This window comes from Molothrus aeneus, chromosome 3 (genome assembly GCF_037042795.1).
Source record: "Molothrus aeneus isolate 106 chromosome 3, BPBGC_Maene_1.0, whole genome shotgun sequence".
Classification (NCBI taxonomy): domain Eukaryota; kingdom Metazoa; phylum Chordata; class Aves; order Passeriformes; family Icteridae; genus Molothrus; species Molothrus aeneus.
Window position 1 is genome coordinate 3,667,566 of NC_089648.1, and position 18,516 is coordinate 3,686,081.

At 42.1% G+C, this 18,516-nt stretch overlaps 1 protein-coding gene across 2 annotated transcripts in view; it reads right to left on the reverse strand.

Annotated features, from left to right (window-relative positions):
- Positions 1–17,135, reverse strand: part of VRK2 (VRK serine/threonine kinase 2) — a 36,787-nt gene extending 19,652 nt beyond the window's left edge. For both annotated transcript variants that reach the window (XM_066546038.1, XM_066546040.1), the window contains exons 1-7: positions 17,038–17,135; positions 16,758–16,898; positions 7,940–7,995; positions 7,390–7,459; positions 6,976–7,063; positions 6,730–6,838; positions 5,461–5,553 (exon numbers count right to left, since the gene is read on the reverse strand). In XM_066546038.1, the coding sequence (XP_066402135.1) occupies positions 5,461–5,553; positions 6,730–6,838; positions 6,976–7,063; positions 7,390–7,459; positions 7,940–7,995; positions 16,758–16,893 (552 nt within the window). In that variant the 5' untranslated portion in view covers positions 16,894–16,898; positions 17,038–17,135. The remainder of the gene's footprint in view (positions 1–5,460; positions 5,554–6,729; positions 6,839–6,975; positions 7,064–7,389; positions 7,460–7,939; positions 7,996–16,757; positions 16,899–17,037) is intronic.
- Between the last annotated feature and the right edge of the window lie 1,381 nt (positions 17,136–18,516).

Genomic DNA, 18,516 nt, shown 5'->3' on the forward strand with positions numbered 1-18,516 from the left:
CCACATTCTGTTCAACTTCTGATTCCTGTTTGTGCTCCAGGCAGCTTCAAATCCTAGGATTGCTGGTCTCTTGGTTTTACTGTTTCTGCTGCAGGATCTGAGCTTATCTGGAGCATGTAAGCCAGGCTGCAGCCCTCACTTCCTGCAGGGGGGTGGCTTTTAGGATTATTGATGATGTTTCTCACCTGACAGCCCAGCGAAACTGGGATACAAGATTAAGGACCAGAGGCATGGATCTCTACAAGATCTGGGACAGGGCATCAGCTTGGTCAGGCTGACTGATTTGATTTTCTCCTGCATCCGTTCTCTGGTGTATTCCTGATGCTCTGGTGCTGCCCTAACTGAGCCCACAGCCAGAGAACTCACTCAAACTACCCTAAAAACCAACTTCTGTGAGTCTCCTGCATCCTTTGTGGGGTGGGAAGGAGAGAGGAGCCTACAAGGTGCATTCTTCCCAGACTCAGTGCTGTGCTTTGGATTCTGCTTGACTACAGGTTTCTGACATAGAAAGGAAGATAAAATACCTTTAAAAATTAAGGCTATTAACATAAGATTTCAACTGTTAGGAAAGAAAATACACCCACAGCACCTCTGGCAGCTCTCTGGTTTGGGCTGGGCATGCCAGCTTATGTGATAGAGACTCCCATGTGACAGCCCAGTCTTAGGGATCTTTCAAACAACACCAACAACAGGCCACCCAGAAAGCAGCCACAAATATTTGCTAGTCAACTTTAAACCCCCCTCCCCCCAATTATCCTATCACAGTAACTATGTACTTTTTATTTTTAAGGCAGCTCCATAATTTTAAACCAATGGATTTGCATAAAACACCTTCAGTAGCCATATCAGCAGAGTAGTTTTCAATTTATACTGAAAATCCCCTAGAAGTGAGAAGGAACTTTAAGTTTTCCTGCACTGACTGAAGATGGAAAGACCTGGAAATAAAGAAGCAACTGCTTCCTAAAGCCACTCACGTGCAGGGTGATCCTGACATCTGATCACAGCAGCTCTCCTCAAAAGTTGGCCATGAGTGTACCAGGTCAGCTTGTTTCTAGTGGGCCATTTATCACTTCCATAATTTTCACATCAGATTTTTTCCACAAACATGGCAGCCTCTCAAGGCAAAGCCTCTTGGCCACCAACAAAAATCAATCCCCTTCAGCTTGTACAAAACCAGCAAGGCACTGTTACAACCTTGCCACAGCCATTATTAGAATGACTGTGTTATTTTAAATTACCATTAATTTCATTTCATCAATTCTCATTATAACCCTTTCATCATTAAAAAGATATACAGTTCTTTATAGCTAGTTGTCACTTTTTGATAATGTAATACTGCATGCCCTTCCAAATTTGCTCAGAACATGGTAGAGGTAGCTCATTTAGAGTTTATAGTTGTTGTGGATTTTTTAAGGGTATGGGGAAGGGGAAAAGCAGATGAGTGTTAAAGAATACTGACAAAAATTAAGGCAGTTTTAGTAGGTGTTTCAACACCATAAATATTTTTTATCTGCATGTTTTGGGAAAAAAAAAACACAAATAAGAACAACAACAAAAAAAAAAGAACAAAACAGAGCAACCAAAACAAACAGGACACTGGAATAAGAAAAGGTGCTGTGGATGATGAAGGTGCAGCAGGGCCAAGCCCAGAACAGCTGGGTTTAGCTGTGGTACAGTGTAAACTCCTTCCCACTCACTTATTTTAGCTTTTGTTTTTGTTCACGTTTCTCTTCTTTACACAGCCCAGTTTACACCAGTGCTTAGCATGGTCTGTTATTAATAGATTTTTGTTCCCAACCATGAGCCAGATTTCTAAAATCTTCTCCTTTAATTTCATGCACACATAAACGTGCCCATCTTGGTCAAGTGAATTATCACAGGCACAAATAATTATTTGTGAGCACAAGCAGCCAGCCACAGTTTCAGCCATTCTCTGCCCTTTCTGTGCACGACTCCCTCACAGTGCTTGGTGTCTGAAGTGCCAAATATCTGCTAAACATACACAATTCTTACAACCTGGACCCATGATGATATTTAACTGCACTGAGCTGGGCAGTTATCGGCCTGGCCCTCTGGATTCTCATGGTATTCCCTTTATCTTGAAGGACAGAGCAGGAGATTTATTGCTGGAAGGATGAAGTACGGTGATTTTCTCTGCATGATTCCATTCCTAGGTTACATCATGCCTGTAAATAATTAAGTAGATACCTACTAATAAGAGGCAGATTGGTTGCTAATGGCCAGAGTGCTGTCAGGTTCAGCTGGGCACTGGACTACAAAAAGGGTAAAGGCAGACTGAGGTCCATTGTGGTTACCAGCAGACAGAGGGGAAGGGGCACAAGGCATCTCTGCCCTGAAGGAGAACAGAGAAGATCTGATTTTTTTCTCAATTCACCTGCACTTTAGCAAGTCTCTCCCAGTGGGCTAAAAAGCAGGAATCACGATGATTCACCTCACACTGAAAAACAGCTTGAAGTCAGAATTGCTTTCATTCAACTTTTTCCCCAAAGATCAATGCATGATTTCTGCATCTTCTGAAATAATTTTGTATTCTTCCATCTCTGATAATCAAGTCAGAGTTCTATAATGTAACTGTCTTGTCTAAGAAGCACTTAAAATCAGGACTGAGGTGCACGTGCAATTAAAATTCACAGCTTTTAAAGCCAAACTTGAGTCTGCAACACGTCTGCCCATAAAATCCATGGGGAAAAAACACTACAAGGGGATTGCAGGAGGTGCTCTCCCAAATCTCATTTATTTAAAATGCAGATTTTAAGCTCTGTCTAGTGACCATTTCCCCTCTTAATAGCATCACCATTTAAATGAGATGAATGGATTTAAATTTCTTTCAGAGTCTCTATCCATGCTGCTTGTTCTGCTTTATCATACAAACAGTCAGGACCATACAACGAATTATCTTTAACTCTCCCCAGCCCTGGACTGTGCTTCACCTGTAATTGATAGTTCTGATGATTTCAAGTTTCCTGTGAGGCCTGTGTGAGATTCATGGGCTGTGCAGTCCCCTCAGTCCATCAGTGCTGCTTTGGCAGTCCCTGTGCAGGCCCTGCTCAGAGCCATTGAGTGCAGGATTGATCCTGTGACCTGGAACTCAGGGACGGCCCCGCCGCCCCTCTGAGCACATCTGCAGCTCTCTGAGGGCACTCACTGGAGCCTCTCCCCATTTCTAACCATCATGTGGAGGTCACACAGTGACAGCACCTTGACTTTATTTGTTTCTCTGCTGTGCCACAGAAAGCAGGGGAGAGCAGTATGGATTTCACATGCCCTTTGAGAAAGGGGACTCTTATTTATTGGCTATGGTGTAAATTCACCAGGTTAATTTACAGAAGAGAGACCAGCAGCAGGAAGCCTAACACAGGAAAATTGCATTTTTTTCTGTCATTTAATGACTGTTGATGTGTGTTCCTAGATGCAAATTAGTCACTGACTTTCTGCAGTTGCAAAAAAAGATAAAGTTTAGTATAAAGGTACACCTGCTTTTTTGAACAGAGATTTATTTCTTTACCAAAACAGAATATGGAATTATATTTTTAATAGAGATAAATATTATTTTTAAGATATGAGTTTTTGGTTTCTTTTAAAAACAAGTTTCTTTAATTCTATACTTACAATATTCTACACTTACAATATATTTTCTCTTAAAATCCTAGACCCTAAAGAGAAAGAACCCATGGGCATTAAGTTTTTGAAAAACCTCATAACAGAAATCGTTAGGTCAGGCAGTTTTATTATGCCAACTCCCACTGGAGCTAGAGAAGCCCCTGGGCTTGTACTCCTGAGCTGGAGTTTGCCACAGGCTACATGCTCTCACTCCCTATTTATGAGATTAGGTTGATCATTTTACATTAAAAAAAAAAACAAAAACCAGCCAAGACCAAGGCAATCGAGCTACTCACTGTGTTGGCAGAGAGAGAAAGGTGGCACAAACACTTTACACATACAGGAATGAAAATTTAATTCAGACCATAAAAATGCAAGCAAATATTAGAAATTCTCCCCATTAGCACTTCTGAACTCAAATGGGAACTTTTTAAAGACTCTTATAGAATAATTTCAGTGGAAGAGAAATTTTGGTGAAACAAAATTCTACAGCAAACCTCCCAGCAGTGACGTACACTTTGTACATGTTGAGTTAGGAGCTACTCAAACTGGAGCATCTACTGATTTCTTTTATTTAATAAACCCCAGAAAATAAACACCAAAACCTCTGTCCAGTAACTCACAAGTACCTTATTTTTAACCTGTCAATGAATTGACTATCATTAAAGCAAATTACAAGCGCAGCACAATCTTCATACAAATAACACATGAAACAAATCAGAAAATCACCCAGCAACCTGCCCAACTCCAAGTCAGCTCCAAGTCTTAACATTTTATGATTACTGAAAGTGGACACTTCCAAAGTGATTGCAATTTGAAAAACAGCAGCATTTCTTGCTGTCATAAAAATATACAACAGCCAAGACAAAAGAAAAGTCATTTGAGTTATGCTAATTGTTGCAGATCAATTTGGCTCTGAAGAGCCTCCTCCTCTGGATTCAGCAGAACATCATAAACTGTGATTATGCACTGGCTGCTCCCACTGTATAAACCAGGGTTGCCTTAAACAGCCATGCTGTGTTTCAAATGATGTCTTTCAGAAAGCTGACAAGTTAAATTTGACTCAGCCATTTAACTTGAAGCTTTTAAAAAGAGCAGATATACTCAAATGGTTCACCTCCAATGGCAGTGAGCTGCTTTGCAAGATCTGGTTCTTTATCACAGCAGCAGAGAAACCAAAACTGAAAGAAGTATTGCTTACAGCTAATTATATTTAAGTGAAGTTGGAGAAGTCCTTTTTTCCTAAATGATTGTTTTCCAATTAAAAAAGCATACTTAGATTTTATTACCTGAAGAAAAAAAGGACATCAGAAGAGCACGTGGAATATGACAGGACCAAAAGATTTGTTTTAAAACATTTCACCCAAAGACTTCCATTTCCAGGCTGACTTCAGAGTGCTAGAGAACAGCAACTTGAATCCTACTTACCTGCTCTATCCACTACAATGAGCAGGACAGGAGAGTTAGGGCATGGAAACAATTCATGGCAATATTAGAAATCTAGGACTTCCCAGAATGAAAGTACAATGGGCCACATCCAATCCTTTACTGGTATAACCTAGGGCAGCAATTAAGTCCCACAATTTATCCTCCTCATTAGTTTACTCATCCATAGCAGTATCCCAGTCAGCAGAACACAGAGGGAACAAAGCCCAGCTTTGTCCTGCTTCTTTCTCAGCCCTCAAGCTCCACAGAGCCCCTTTCAGATCTGTTGTGAGGGGATGTGAATGTTCATAAATTCCTTTTAATATGTGAATTGTGCAAGCAAAACATTTGCAAAAATTAAAACTTTTCAGTGGTTATAAACACAGTAAAGGTACAGATAGTAAACATGCTCACCTCGTGTGGATTGCTGTAGCCCAGAAGAAGATTTGCTGCTTTAATGTCCCCATGGACATACTCATTTTCATGTATGTACTCCAAAGTATCCAACTAGGAAAGAGTTCAGAACAGAGGAGAGACATCATCATCTTCTCCACTCTGCCCCCAAATATTGCTCACTTAGGGAAACCAAGGACTACACAGACTGAGCTACAAATTTAGTTTGGACTAATGATGGCAAAGCAGAAACAAGCCATACTTTGCTTGAGATATCCCTGTGGAACCACCTGAGTACCAGCTTCTAAATCACAGAGCAAGAATGAAACCAGTACTTTCCAAACACCAGAAGAGATGCTGAGAACACCAAGCTCTTGGGAAGATCATATTCCATCATTTCTAAAGGTCTGGCATACATTTGATCCTGCCAGTTATGACATGACCAGCATCTCATGTCACAGCTCCCTGCATCAACACCTCCAGCTCCTCTAATTATTAAAAAACACATTTGCACTTGGCAACTCATCCAAAGGACAAGCCAATCCTGACTTTTGGAGTGTTACAAATTTATCAATTATGTGACTATGAAAGCCCTTCAATTAAAAAAAAAATATTATTTAGGTTAAAGGGATGCTTTGGATGCATCCAGTCTAAGAGTTCCTCTTCTCTAACTTAAGACCATTGCCTCTACTCCATTTTCTATGCCCCTCTGCTCAGCAACAGGAGTATTTCACAGTATTTCACAACACAAATCACGTTTCAAAGGAGCACATATGTAACTTTCTGTTGGGATGTGCCAGTGACACCCATTTGAGAACAAAACTGGTATTTGCAGACTGGCCAAATCCTGGCCTGTATGAGCAGTGTGTTCAGCAAACACACTGAAAATTTGGCATTCAGGTATGCAATTGTGAACTTTGACAAATATGGATGTCTAATACAATACCCTTCAGACACTGAAAAAAAATCAATACATGTTGAAACATGAGAATAGGCTTACACATCTCAGTCTAGACACACAGGTTGAAGTGTGTCTAGACTAAGATGGTCTGTGTTTTAACCTATTAGAAAAAAAATTGGTTTGACCAAATTTTAGTCTGTAGGGGAGTCTTGATTTTCCACTAAATACCTTTTTCCCTAAAAAACCCCAGAGAAATAAGAAAATACATAGCATTTACACATTTAATTCTAAACTCAGCAGCCACCTAAAGGAGCTGTATTGGCAAGATAATTCTCTAGTTGAACTCAGCAAATTTGAGAGACAGCAATTTCCTCTCTCTCTGTGCCTACCATCCGTGCCCCAAGTTGCAGAACAATCTCCTTCTTAAACCTGCTGCCACAATCTTCAAAAATTCTTTGAAGGTCTTGCCCCAGTCTCTCCATGACCATGAATCTGTAGCTATCAGGAAATACAGAAAAGGGAGAAATCCTTTAAGACATGACTGCAAGTTTGAGTGAGATTGAAAGGACTAAATCTCCATTTTTGAAAATGGGTTGTCAGTCCAACTGAGGCTTAATTACCATTTATGTCATTACCTTTTTCCCTTGTACTCAGCCAGGCCTGATCCCCAAAACACAGGAATTCCTAAACATCTTATTTTTTTGAGATTCATCCATTTTCTTACTGTAATAAAAAGAAGAACATAACATTGGGTTAAAGGCAGCTGAGAACTCCAGGTGTGGGGTGTTTGCTCTGTCCTAGGGCTGGCCTGTCTGTGGAGTCCATTCCTTGGTGTACAGATAATAAATGTGGCCCTGTTCTGGCTGCTTGGCTTCTGTTCTCTCCTCTGACCAGAAAGGACAAGGCCAACACCCAAATAACAAAACCTACAGCAATCCAGAACTACCACAGTACCAGCTGCCACTGCTTCTGGCTTTCAAGCTCTAAAGCAACAGTTCTGAACAAAAGTAGTTAAACCTGTCCTTACCTCTACCTGAGACATTACTTACTATGCTCTTGTTTTGCTGCCCTCTGGTAAAACTTCAGCTCAGAAAACAAGGGGCCATTTTCAAGATACTCCTGTTGAGAAACAAATAAAGTTGGTATCATAAAAGGCCTTAGAAAGACAACACTTTCTTAAGAAAGGGAATGAAACCCCTTTTATCTCCCACCTCCCATATTCCATGTCACCTGAAATTTAAGTAGCTTAAAAGAAAAGTTATGTGGCAATGCATTTTCATAACCAACACAGATTCTTTCAGATATTATTTAAGACATTATTTTCAGAAATATTGGAGATCAGGTGTGTTTGAGATCATAGTCAAATTTTCCTTACTAAACTGTTGAGGGGTTGTAATCAAGGAAAAAAATCAAGTCAAGGAAATACTGTGTGTCATGGAAATGCCAAATATATCCCCAAGCAGGGAAAGGATATAAAAAACCCAAAGCACCAAAAGCAACAAGCATGCAATAAAGACCCAATGCTGAAAATAAGGGTGGATAATTAGGAGAAAGAACTGCATGCAAGTTAATAATTTAGAAATGAGATCTACACATTACCACTTTAATGACATGCACTGCATCATCTTCTACAGGAACCTGAATTTGAGGGGATGCTGTAAAGGAACAAAGAGATGGAGATCAAGCTGTATGCAACAAAATGTAATTGCAAATAAAGAATGTGCTAACACTGAGTCAGGCAACCAATAATACACACCAAAAGATAGTCTGAATTCCTGCTTTTAAAGGTCAGAGCTTTGCCAAGTTCAAAGAAATATAAAACAAAACCAACACACAGAGAGAAGTTTTAATCAACAAGTAGAGAAGCAATTTGAAGCCCTCTTTTCAGAAGTGTCCCCTGGATGTTAATTAAGGAGTAAGCAGGATGTCCTCAGTGCACACTGGCACCACAATGAGCCATTCCATTAGGACAGACCCTGTTTAAGCCATTCCAGCCAATTGGAAAGCCACTGTATTTGGTTGCTGTCAATCTACTGTCGTGACAAAGACACCACTTTAAAGTTCTGACCTACATTATGCCTCTAGACAGGATTGTCTGCTTTCCTCTATCACAAATTAATTTGGCCCTAGAACCTTGATTTCTATTCTGGCATTATTTAGACACTGGCCTAAGTTGGGGATAGCACAGCCACCACCTGCCTAAAGGGGAGCTGAGGGATTGTGCCTCTCAGTGCAAGTAGAGATTTCAAAACAATAATTGACCACATGTGCCAATTACAGCCCAGGAGACAGAACCTCTGTGCACAGACAATGCAATCCTATTTTCTTCTGACCCTGAGAGAACTATCAGCTCTCTCTGATACTACTGAAGCTACATAGAGCTACACTGGGATTAAAATTTAATGAGACTAAATCATCTTTTAGAATCATCACTGAAAAAAAGGTAAAAAGAATACAATTCCTAGGAAATAAGTGTCCCTTTCAAACTTCTGATAATGATCAAATACCAACAACAGTCCAGGTGTGAAACACTTCAACCATGAGCACACACAAAAATAGACCCCTTTTATCCGCATAATAAAAATCAAGTAAACTTGGATCTAATCAAACCATCCAAGCTTACTTTTTTTGATGGTCAGGGCATAAGAATACTTCTACAATGAACAGTCTCCTTCAGCTGCCATCTTCCTTCAATTCTACTCAGCATCTTGGTTGAATCTGGCAGGGTACACACCCCAAACACCCGCAGGCTCCCCACTGACACTTCCCCATGTGAATGCTGCTGTGCTAATAACACATTAAAATAAAATTAAAATATTAAAACAGTAGTATTGGAAGGTGTGAACTGTCCATAGACTCACACAAGTAACAGTCACATCCAGAACACACATTAAATCTACCAGAAGGGAAGTTTTGGAACACTTTGCTCCTACCATATTTTTGTACTGAAGTGGAAATTAAGGCACAGGCATTTATATATTTCTTTTTTCTCAGCCATATATAGAATGTGTTAATAGAAGACATTAGTAAAAGGAGCACATCCCATATGTTTTCACTACATCCAACAACATCACATTACCCAAACAGAATTTGATGTGTTCCCTTCACTGGCACAGATCAGAAAAGAACCTCTGGATAAGAAAATGTAGTTCAATACCAAGTTACTTAACAGAGGTTTGATAGGTGTAGGCAAGTATCAAATTTAAATGGATTTGAAAAAGGCTGATCTAACTTCCCTGTAGACTTCTTGACATTTTATAAAGGGAGGCCTCATTCATGGTAATCTGGAACAGAGTAACAGCTGTCAGGGTAATGAAGAGGAGCAATTAACAGGAGGTAGCCCAGCAAAAGGGCTTCACCCCCGTGGTTCTTACACTGTGCTGGCTTGGATGCTTTTGGAGTCACACTGAAAGTCACACATCCTGCAGGAAAATAAACCCAAACATAACCAGCAATGGTTACAAAGTGAAAAGGGAGAAAAGTCAAAGCTCAACATGATACTGAAACAGGTGCCCCACAAAATGAGTTCCATTCAAGTATACAAAAGGAGAAAAGGTATAACTTTTACTACACATCCATGGAACAGGGCACTACAGTCCCCACAAATAACACTAAACTTTTTACACAGATAATGCTGGGACAATCAGTCTCACCCACACAGGTGAGCAGAAGTTGTAGGTGCACCTTTTGCTACTCCACTTTAATTACCCTTTCAGATGCCAACCAGCAATACTCCAGTCACAGCTCAGAAAAGAGACAGACTATTTTTTTGTCCATAAATAAACATAAATGGTTTTTTAAAAATTGTCTCATTACTATGTATAGTTATTTAACAGACTGGAAAGGCTCCCAAGGTTTAACAAACAGTCTGATTACATACCTCATAGACCACCACCACATACTCTCCTGCGAGTTTAGCTCATAGTTAATTACTGTATACTCGTAATTAGCCATGTGCTAGCCTCGTTCTGTGTGGTAGCACATGGCTATTTATAATATTACAATCAGTTAAATGCTAGACTGCAGGACAGTGAGCAGAGACTCTGCAGGAGAGCAGTGCTGACAGGCAGGAGGTCTCTGATGGAAGATAAGTACTCACAGAGGGTACCAGGAGCACTATATGGTGAGATGATGTTTGCAAAAAAAGCCCTTAAAATAGCATAACAAGTGCACAAGTTCCCAGCTTCTGCTGCTTTTGTCAACTAGAGATGCACAACCCCTGACATTTGGGGAGGGGTTGTTGATGCAGGCACACAACCTAAACCTTGTCTGCAGAACTGGGAGCACTGGTGCAGGATGCAGTTGTGAAGGAGGCTGTGGCTGTTTTTGCCTCATGCCAAGAGAAGTCTCACAAAACATTTGCAAAGGGCCCAGCTCTGCTTTCCCTCCCTCCCCTTCAATCCACAGTCACAGCCAGCACACCAGAGTGGGGCACACAGCTTTAAAAAGCCCTCTAAATAAAGCAGTGCAGTAAGATTCACATCCCAGCCATGATTTCCAACTGCTGTGCCTGCACAAAAATCTCACCTAGAATTAACCCACATCCAGGATTCCCTGGTTTCACCCAGCACAGCAGTTATGGCCTTATCATCCACTTTAACCATGAATTTCATCCTTTCTCTTGCTGAGTGCCACATCCTTAATTAATGGCACTCTCTAAATGTTAACCAGCTATGGTAACAAAAGGGTGTTTGTGGCTGAACTGCCATTTCCTACAAACACACAGCACAATTGCAGCCTGACAGAGGAATGTGCCAATTCCCTCTGCCAGTTCAAACGTGCTTGTTGTAGTTTTAGCAGTTAATTTGTGGCAGTCACATTTGGAATATGGTGAAATATTTTCAATGGCTCTCACAGAACCACTTTTGTTGACAAAGTTTACACAGTGGAAAAGAAAACAGCATTGATTTGGCAGTTTGGAGAAACAGCCCTGCTCCTGTCCACAGCTGGTGTCTTTGCCACTGTTGGATATTTTGAGGATGGATTTGTTGAGAAACACAAATAAAAGTATTTTCAGAAGTTCTTTAGTTGCTACTATTTTATTTTTGCTTTGTCTCATTCATTAGCTAATCCTGAGGAGTGATATATCAGCTTAGTTTTTGCAGAAATCAAAACTAATTTCAGAAATATCACATTTCTGAAGTTACAGGCTACCTATAAAAAAGCTGGAGAAGTTCTGACCCTGTGCAAGTCAAGCCAAGAAGTGTTAAATTCAATGGGTAAGAGCAGGGAAGAAGTGTTGATCAGAGCATCTAAGGATAAAAAAGAACCCAAGCTGCAGCAAGAGAATTCCTAAAAACAAAATGTACACAAGTAAATAAAAAGCAGCATTTGCTAAACATGACTTCTTCTATCTCCTACATAGGGAAGGTGCTAAGGCAAACATTTAAAGGCAAACAAAGCACATTGTCTCCCCCTCCCTGACACTGCAATATCCAGTATTTCCCAAAAACTGAAACATTCCACATTTGAAGGGTGTTTACACCCCACTTTCTCTGCAGCCTATGGAAGATCTGCTTCTCTGTTACTTTATAGATGCAGCATCTTTTCCTGGACAGACTCTTTGCTGAGCAGGGTTTTGACCAGGTTTTCTTCATGATTCTTACTCCAGGTAGCTTTAAGAACATAGAGGGGTTTTATACAGATTACAGAATCATAACCATCCACAAGACCCACCTTCTGCAAGACCAAACTAAACTGATTTTGGGACAAAATAGTGTTCAACTGCTCTACTCTTTTGCAGGTAACTCCAAATGGCTCCAAGTTAAGAACATTTAGTACTGGTAAAGCAATTTCACAACATTTCTTACTTGTGTTTCTGTGAAACCCTAATCTTGACTCACCAGAGTTTTTGTGTGCCACATTAATGGAAGCCAATTGTTTGACTTTCAAAGTTAATTACTTCAAGCTGGAATAGGGATGACACATCCTTTAACCCCAGGCAGAAAAGCTTTGCATGGCCTGCTCTTACAGCACTCTCAGATGGGAGCCCAGGCCTCCAATATTTAAAACTTGAAGCACAAACTGTTTTCTGGCAAGATTCTGCTGCAGCCCATCTGCTGGTCTGACATGGTGCCCACTCAGAAGATACAATGCCAGTTTCAGTAGGGTACAGGTGCCAAAGACAACTGAAGGAGTGCCCTCTGTGAGGCAACAGGTACCTTAGCTGTCCTCCAAAGCTCCTCCTCCATCCCTCACTGAAAGTAAATAATAAACAAATTCAGCCAAAACTGCTCTCCTGACCTCCCAGCATTACTCAGCATATGGAAGAAGAATCCCAACACATGATGTGGCAGAACCCTGCAGTGTAAGAGCAATGACCTCTGTAGGCTTTGTAACAGGCTTTCCACTACTGTACAAAAATGAGTTACACATTCCAAGTTAGACTTTCAGCTTACAGGGGATCAAAAGAGAAAAAGAAAGGGGGGGAGATTCTAGAGGAAGCACTCACCAGCACGAGCTAGTAAAGGTAAGGAATATTTTCTCTTTGAGAGATGGTGCAGTCAGTCAGCCCTAAGCAGCCTCTGAGTAGCAAAATCATGTTAAGTTTATCATTTAGTTTCCCTTCAAACAGGGTGCTTGCAGTATCTCTATTTGTACAGTTATTACTGATTAGACAAAAAAACCTTTCCTCAAGTGGTGTTTGTCTACTAACAAATTTATTCTCACACTAAGGTTCACACCTGCAGGTATTTTAACATCCTGAAGTTGAGAAAAATCCACCCCTGAGTGACCTGCTAGTGCTTTTAATTACAGGGCTTTGCTATTATGATCTGTCCTTCCATTGAGCTAATAAAAGCCATGCTGAATTTATCTTTTGGTATAACTTTACTGCATTTTTCATTAATTTGCTGAATTATTTTAATTTAGGCAACTGCTGAAGGACTTTGTTTCTCCAGAAGCAATTGCTAAAGCAGCTTCCCAAGCAAACCAAGGAATGAACAACAGGACCAAGTATGCTTCCATTGATGCTCCTCTTCCTTGGCACAGGTACATCCCTGCTCACAACTATACAAATTATCCATGGAAATTAGCCTGAAACAGAACCAAACTCTCTTTCCCACCTCAGCCTGATTCTCAGAATACCAGCACTTAGATTGCACTATGACCCCAGCTTAAAAGAACAGGCCCTAGCAGACCTCCTCCAGTAGCAGGGCTCCCTGGACTGCTAGTATTAAAAGACAATATTCACACATTTAATCACTGCTCAGGAAGAAATTCTCTCTCTCTTCCTTGAAATTGTGAGAAAAAAACCTCAAAAGTAAAGGAAAAGTGCACTGGCTACACTGATCTCCAAGCAGGGTACAATTCAATGATGACTTCAATACTTATTTTCCTGATAAAACACATTTACAATGTAGCAAGTTCTATTGTAAAAGACACCATCTAACAAACATTTGTACATAAATTTAAAAAAAAAAATTCTATTTATCAGAACCATCCCTTTCCATGAGAAAGAAGCCTGCAAGTAAATAGCACTGGATGGAGCAGGCTTCACGTGGCAGAGGAACCTTAAAAAAACATTGTGTGACCTTTCTGCATTTAAATTTTCAGTCCAAATTGTGCATTAATAGAGTGCTTGCAGCAGGACTAGAGAATGATTTATATAAAGATTGGTGTTAATTACTGGCTGTGATCAGAGAGATAGATGAGAGAATGTAAGGCTCCTCAGCTCTTGGTTCATTTTCCACTGCTCTCCACAGGGCTACAAACCAGAGAGTTGTGAGAGCACCAATGTCACAGCCTCCCACAGGTGCTCTTCATTCTGCTCCCCTTATCAAAGGGGTAACCTGAGAGCAAAGCAGCACCAGCAACACAACAATTTGGAACAGATTGGAAAGAGTAAGAATAACCAGAAAACAAAGGAAAGCATTTGTGAGGCAGGGCAGAACCTGAAGAGCATGGTAACTTTCATGCACACAATTAGAAGTTCTGAAGCTCTACATTTGCATCCTGGGACTAAGGGTCAGTAAATGGCTTTCAGCAGCTTTGATTTGGTGAACAGAACCTTCTTCCACAAAATGCACCCCCAGTAAATAGATTTTGCAGAGATACTGTAAAATTTCTCAAGAACGTTGTTATAGATTAATGGAGTATGGAATACCCTTAATGGGAAATTAAGCTATAACAACCACATCAAAATCTTTACACTGCTACTGTAAAAATACTTATTAAAAGATATAGCTGGCAAAGTTAACCTTTACTTTAGTAAAAGGGCTGTGCTCTTCATACCTGGCAGGCAATCGAACCTCCTGTCTCCTACCTCTCTAGAGCTCCTTCTCTCAAACTTAGTGGTTCTCTCACACCTTGCTCTAGATGTTCTAAAAACAGGTCTGAACAGCACAGAGCAAAGGGGGTGTCTCCAAGCACCTGTGTCTTAATCATAAGAATCTGTCATCCACTTCACTCCCCCTGCTTCTCAAAGACAGCTGAATTTTGTAGCATCAAGGCCCCAAAAAGCTGCTGAATGGTATAATTTCATATAAACACATCAGAGATCAAAAGGTGGACAAAAAGAGAAAGCTTCAGTGTCAATACTTAGGGATAAATGTCCATTTTCTCTTTGATGAGCTACAAGGGGAACTGAGCCTTCAGTGCAGTGCTGCAGGTAGCATTCACTGTTCCTGCTGAAAGAAGGGATTAAATGAACACAAATACCATTACAAAAGTGGCAGCTGCATTTCCTCAGCCATGCTGTAACTTAGAAAAACTTACAGAGAATAGTAATACCACAAGTCCCCAGTTCTCATTCTAATCCACTGACTGCTCTCAACCTCAGTTCAGAGGGAGCCAAACTGCAACAAACACCTCAATATAAGAAATCACCTTGGTGGGTTCTGTGATAAGGCAGAAGACTCAAATCTGCCTGGAACTGTCTGAATGCCACGTGCTAAGCCATCCTCAAGGTCCAGTGTGATTTGGCTGCAGCAGGAAATGACAGAGCCACATTCTGAGTGATTCAGGAACACAACATTACTGGTCCTACACATGGAGCTACATGTGTAGGACCATGTAGCTACACTCACTACAAATTTGCTCTCTGCACTGCATCCCCAGCTCCCTCACAGCTTTCTGTCTGTGGGAGACTTCTGCAGGTTCCCACCTCCCTGTCCTTTACCTTGGAATGGAAGTTCCTAGAGCCACCTTTACTTCTTAGTCCATGCTAAGGTCCAGTTTCTCATGGTAACATCTCTCATGTGCCCAGCTCACAGCACCTCTCAAATGTAAACAACTAATGCTTTAAAGGTGGTCATAACAAGGTAACAAGATACACCAGAAGGAAAAAGAAAATACTCTATCAAGTACCCTGCCCTTTGACAACTCTGTATCTGATCTGTTACCTGAAACCTCTGTCATTCCCACTGGCTCTGTCTGCAGAGCAGTGAGGAATAGTGTGAACTATAGAAATTCCAGAGGAAACCAAACCAGAAACTTCACCACAGGAACCTCTTGGCTGTACTGCCACTGTATGTGTAGCTGATTTCTGCATGAAAGGAAGCTGCTTTGTGTATAGGAGTGACTTGCTTATTAAGTTTTAAACCTTAATATTCCAAATAGAGTTAATATTACTGTAACTCAAAAAGATCATGTTAGGCTTCATGGACAATGCAGTAAACTGCTTCTAGGTGATTCCTCACTGCTCCATACAAGCTCAACTTCACTCCAAACAGACACTGTGAACTAGTTTCTATATGCTGCCATAAAAAGAAAAAAGAAAAACCAAACCGCCCAAGTTCATAATATTGCCTTGGACATAGGATTTGTTCTTTCACAGAGACCAGCAACATACATTACACCCTCTGCAGTGACCCAGAATGCTTTACAAACGGCCTTTCAGAGCTATTCACTCCTCACAGAGCACAAACTGAAATGCAGTGGCTTCTTCTGAAGGAATCACAGAAACTTATCTAGGCCAGAGCAAATACAGAACACCATTTCCACCTCTGCTGAAAAGATGTGAATTCAGAGGCAGCACCCAGCTAAGTATTTTTACTGTTTCATTTCCAGGATCAAAACTAATTTACTCTTGGCCAGAAAATAACACTTCCAATAACCAGAAACTGAAAGAGGGCTACAGAGCATGAGGCTGGCATAAGGCCAAAACCTTGGCTAAGAAAAGCACTTTTACTTTGAAAAGCATCACCTGGTGGTGCTTTGACACAGTGGCACCTGGGTTGCCCCACTCAAGATCCACAGAGAATCGTGTTAGTATCCAGCAAAACGAGCTGGACAGGCCATGGAGAATACTCTGCATCATGAGAAGGAATGGAGCAGGAAAAACAGTTCTGGAAACCACACTTGAACAAGGATGACCAACAGCATGTAAACCACACTTTTTAAAGTTACTGCCTTTTCCAGTTCAGGAAGTTACAAGGCAATTTGCAAGTCACCCTCTTAATCAGCAGCGGTGTTTTACCTAAATAGATCAGGCCAAATCCTCCCTGGCCGATCTGATTGCCCAGCCTCCACGTTTTGCCTTCGGTGTCTTTCAGGATCATGTCTTTAGGGAGCGGGACTGGCAGCTTGCCTTTGCCGGGACCTTTGGGCGGCATCGTACCTTGAGGGAGGGGAAAACGAAAGAGAAAGCTTGTTGAAAAATTGCTGCCAGAAGGTACAATATCCCTCGATGCGCTTTGCCCACCAGCGCGGAGCAGGGACAGGGGCCGACGCTCCTCAGCCCGCTCCCCTTCACCCACCTCCACAGAGCCCCCCCGGCGTCCCCTCGCTACCGGCCGCAAACTTCCCAGCCGGGCACTTCCGCAGCAGCCGGAGGAGGAGGGATGGCTGGCGGGACGCCGTCTTCCCGCCGAGAAACCCGAGGCGGGGAAACCCGGGGCGGGGATCGGGGCAGGGCCGGGGCAGCCCCGGCCGGGCCGGGGACTCCCGCAGCCGCCCCCTCACGGCCCTCAGCGCGGCGGGGCGGGGCGCGCGCCATTCCCGCCTCCCCTCAGCCCCGCCCTGAGGCGCCGCCGCCTCCGCTCAGGGGCACGGAGCGGGGAGTCTCTTCGGGTGCCCCAGAAGTCGGTGTGTCCCGGGAGTTCTGGCTCCTCGCTCCGGGAGAAGGGACACGGAGGAACAGGGACATTAGGGGGAACGGAAAAGGAGAGAGATAGAGCAGGGAGATCGTGAGGGAGATGGCATCCGCTGCCATCGGCCCCAGGCGTTCCCGCTCTCCCGCTTCTGAGGCTGCGCTTCGCGAGGGAGGAACTTTTAAAAAATTATTTCGTGCACAGAGAAGTAGGAGATCAGACGGTCTCCTGCCTGAGGTGAAAAAAGGAAATCTCAGCTGACAGGATTTGGAGTCAAAAAAACCCCCAAACTGTTCTCCAGGCACTTTGAGGAGGTGCAGCGAAGTCACGGAACAGTCGTGGTGCCACGCTTCCCTCAGGCCACGTCGGTTTTCCCTCAAGACCTTCCTGGCAGCGGTCAAGGGTAACCATTTCCACCCAGAACACAGGTACTCACCCCAGAACAGCGCAGTGGAAGAGGTAATGGCCACCTCAGGCTGGTTCCAGGCAGGGACACACGAGAAATGCTGCTGAGCCAGGAGTCCATCAGGCCCATCCCCATGTAAATTGGCAGTAAAGGACACTGTGAAGTGCGTTTTAATTCCCCAAGATCCCAGGTCATAGCTTTGATCATGAGCCACCATTTTGTGCAAGCTTTGCTTTATCGATAGGGTCCCTTCACCCAGGTACACACCACCTGGGCAGACCTGAGGGGGAACCACCACACCACAACTACAAGTCCTTCTCCAGAAAAGAGGGTATAAAACTTAAAAGTTTAAGCCTACATTTTTTTTTTTAAAGGACTTGTGTCTTTTTTAAAAGAACAATCAAAATCCAAAGCATCAGCAACCACATAATTTGGAAGTAAACTTAAAAGTAGTAACACATATTACAACTACAAAGCCTGTATTGCCATCAGTAAATTAAGGCGTTACGTACCAACTCTTTTGGCTTCAGTCTTGCAGGCTCTGTGGTTTTATCATTATTGAAAAAGCAGCTGAAGAATCACCAGCTGAAAGCTCAGCCATAAAAGGAACAAATTCAAAATTTCCATAAAGCATTTTGTAGAGTTTTCCCCCTTTGCAACAATTGCCAAAACAGACTGTAGGAGGGTGGTGTTGGGGTTGTTTGACTTATTTAAAAAAGTAACCACAGATGCCCAGTTCA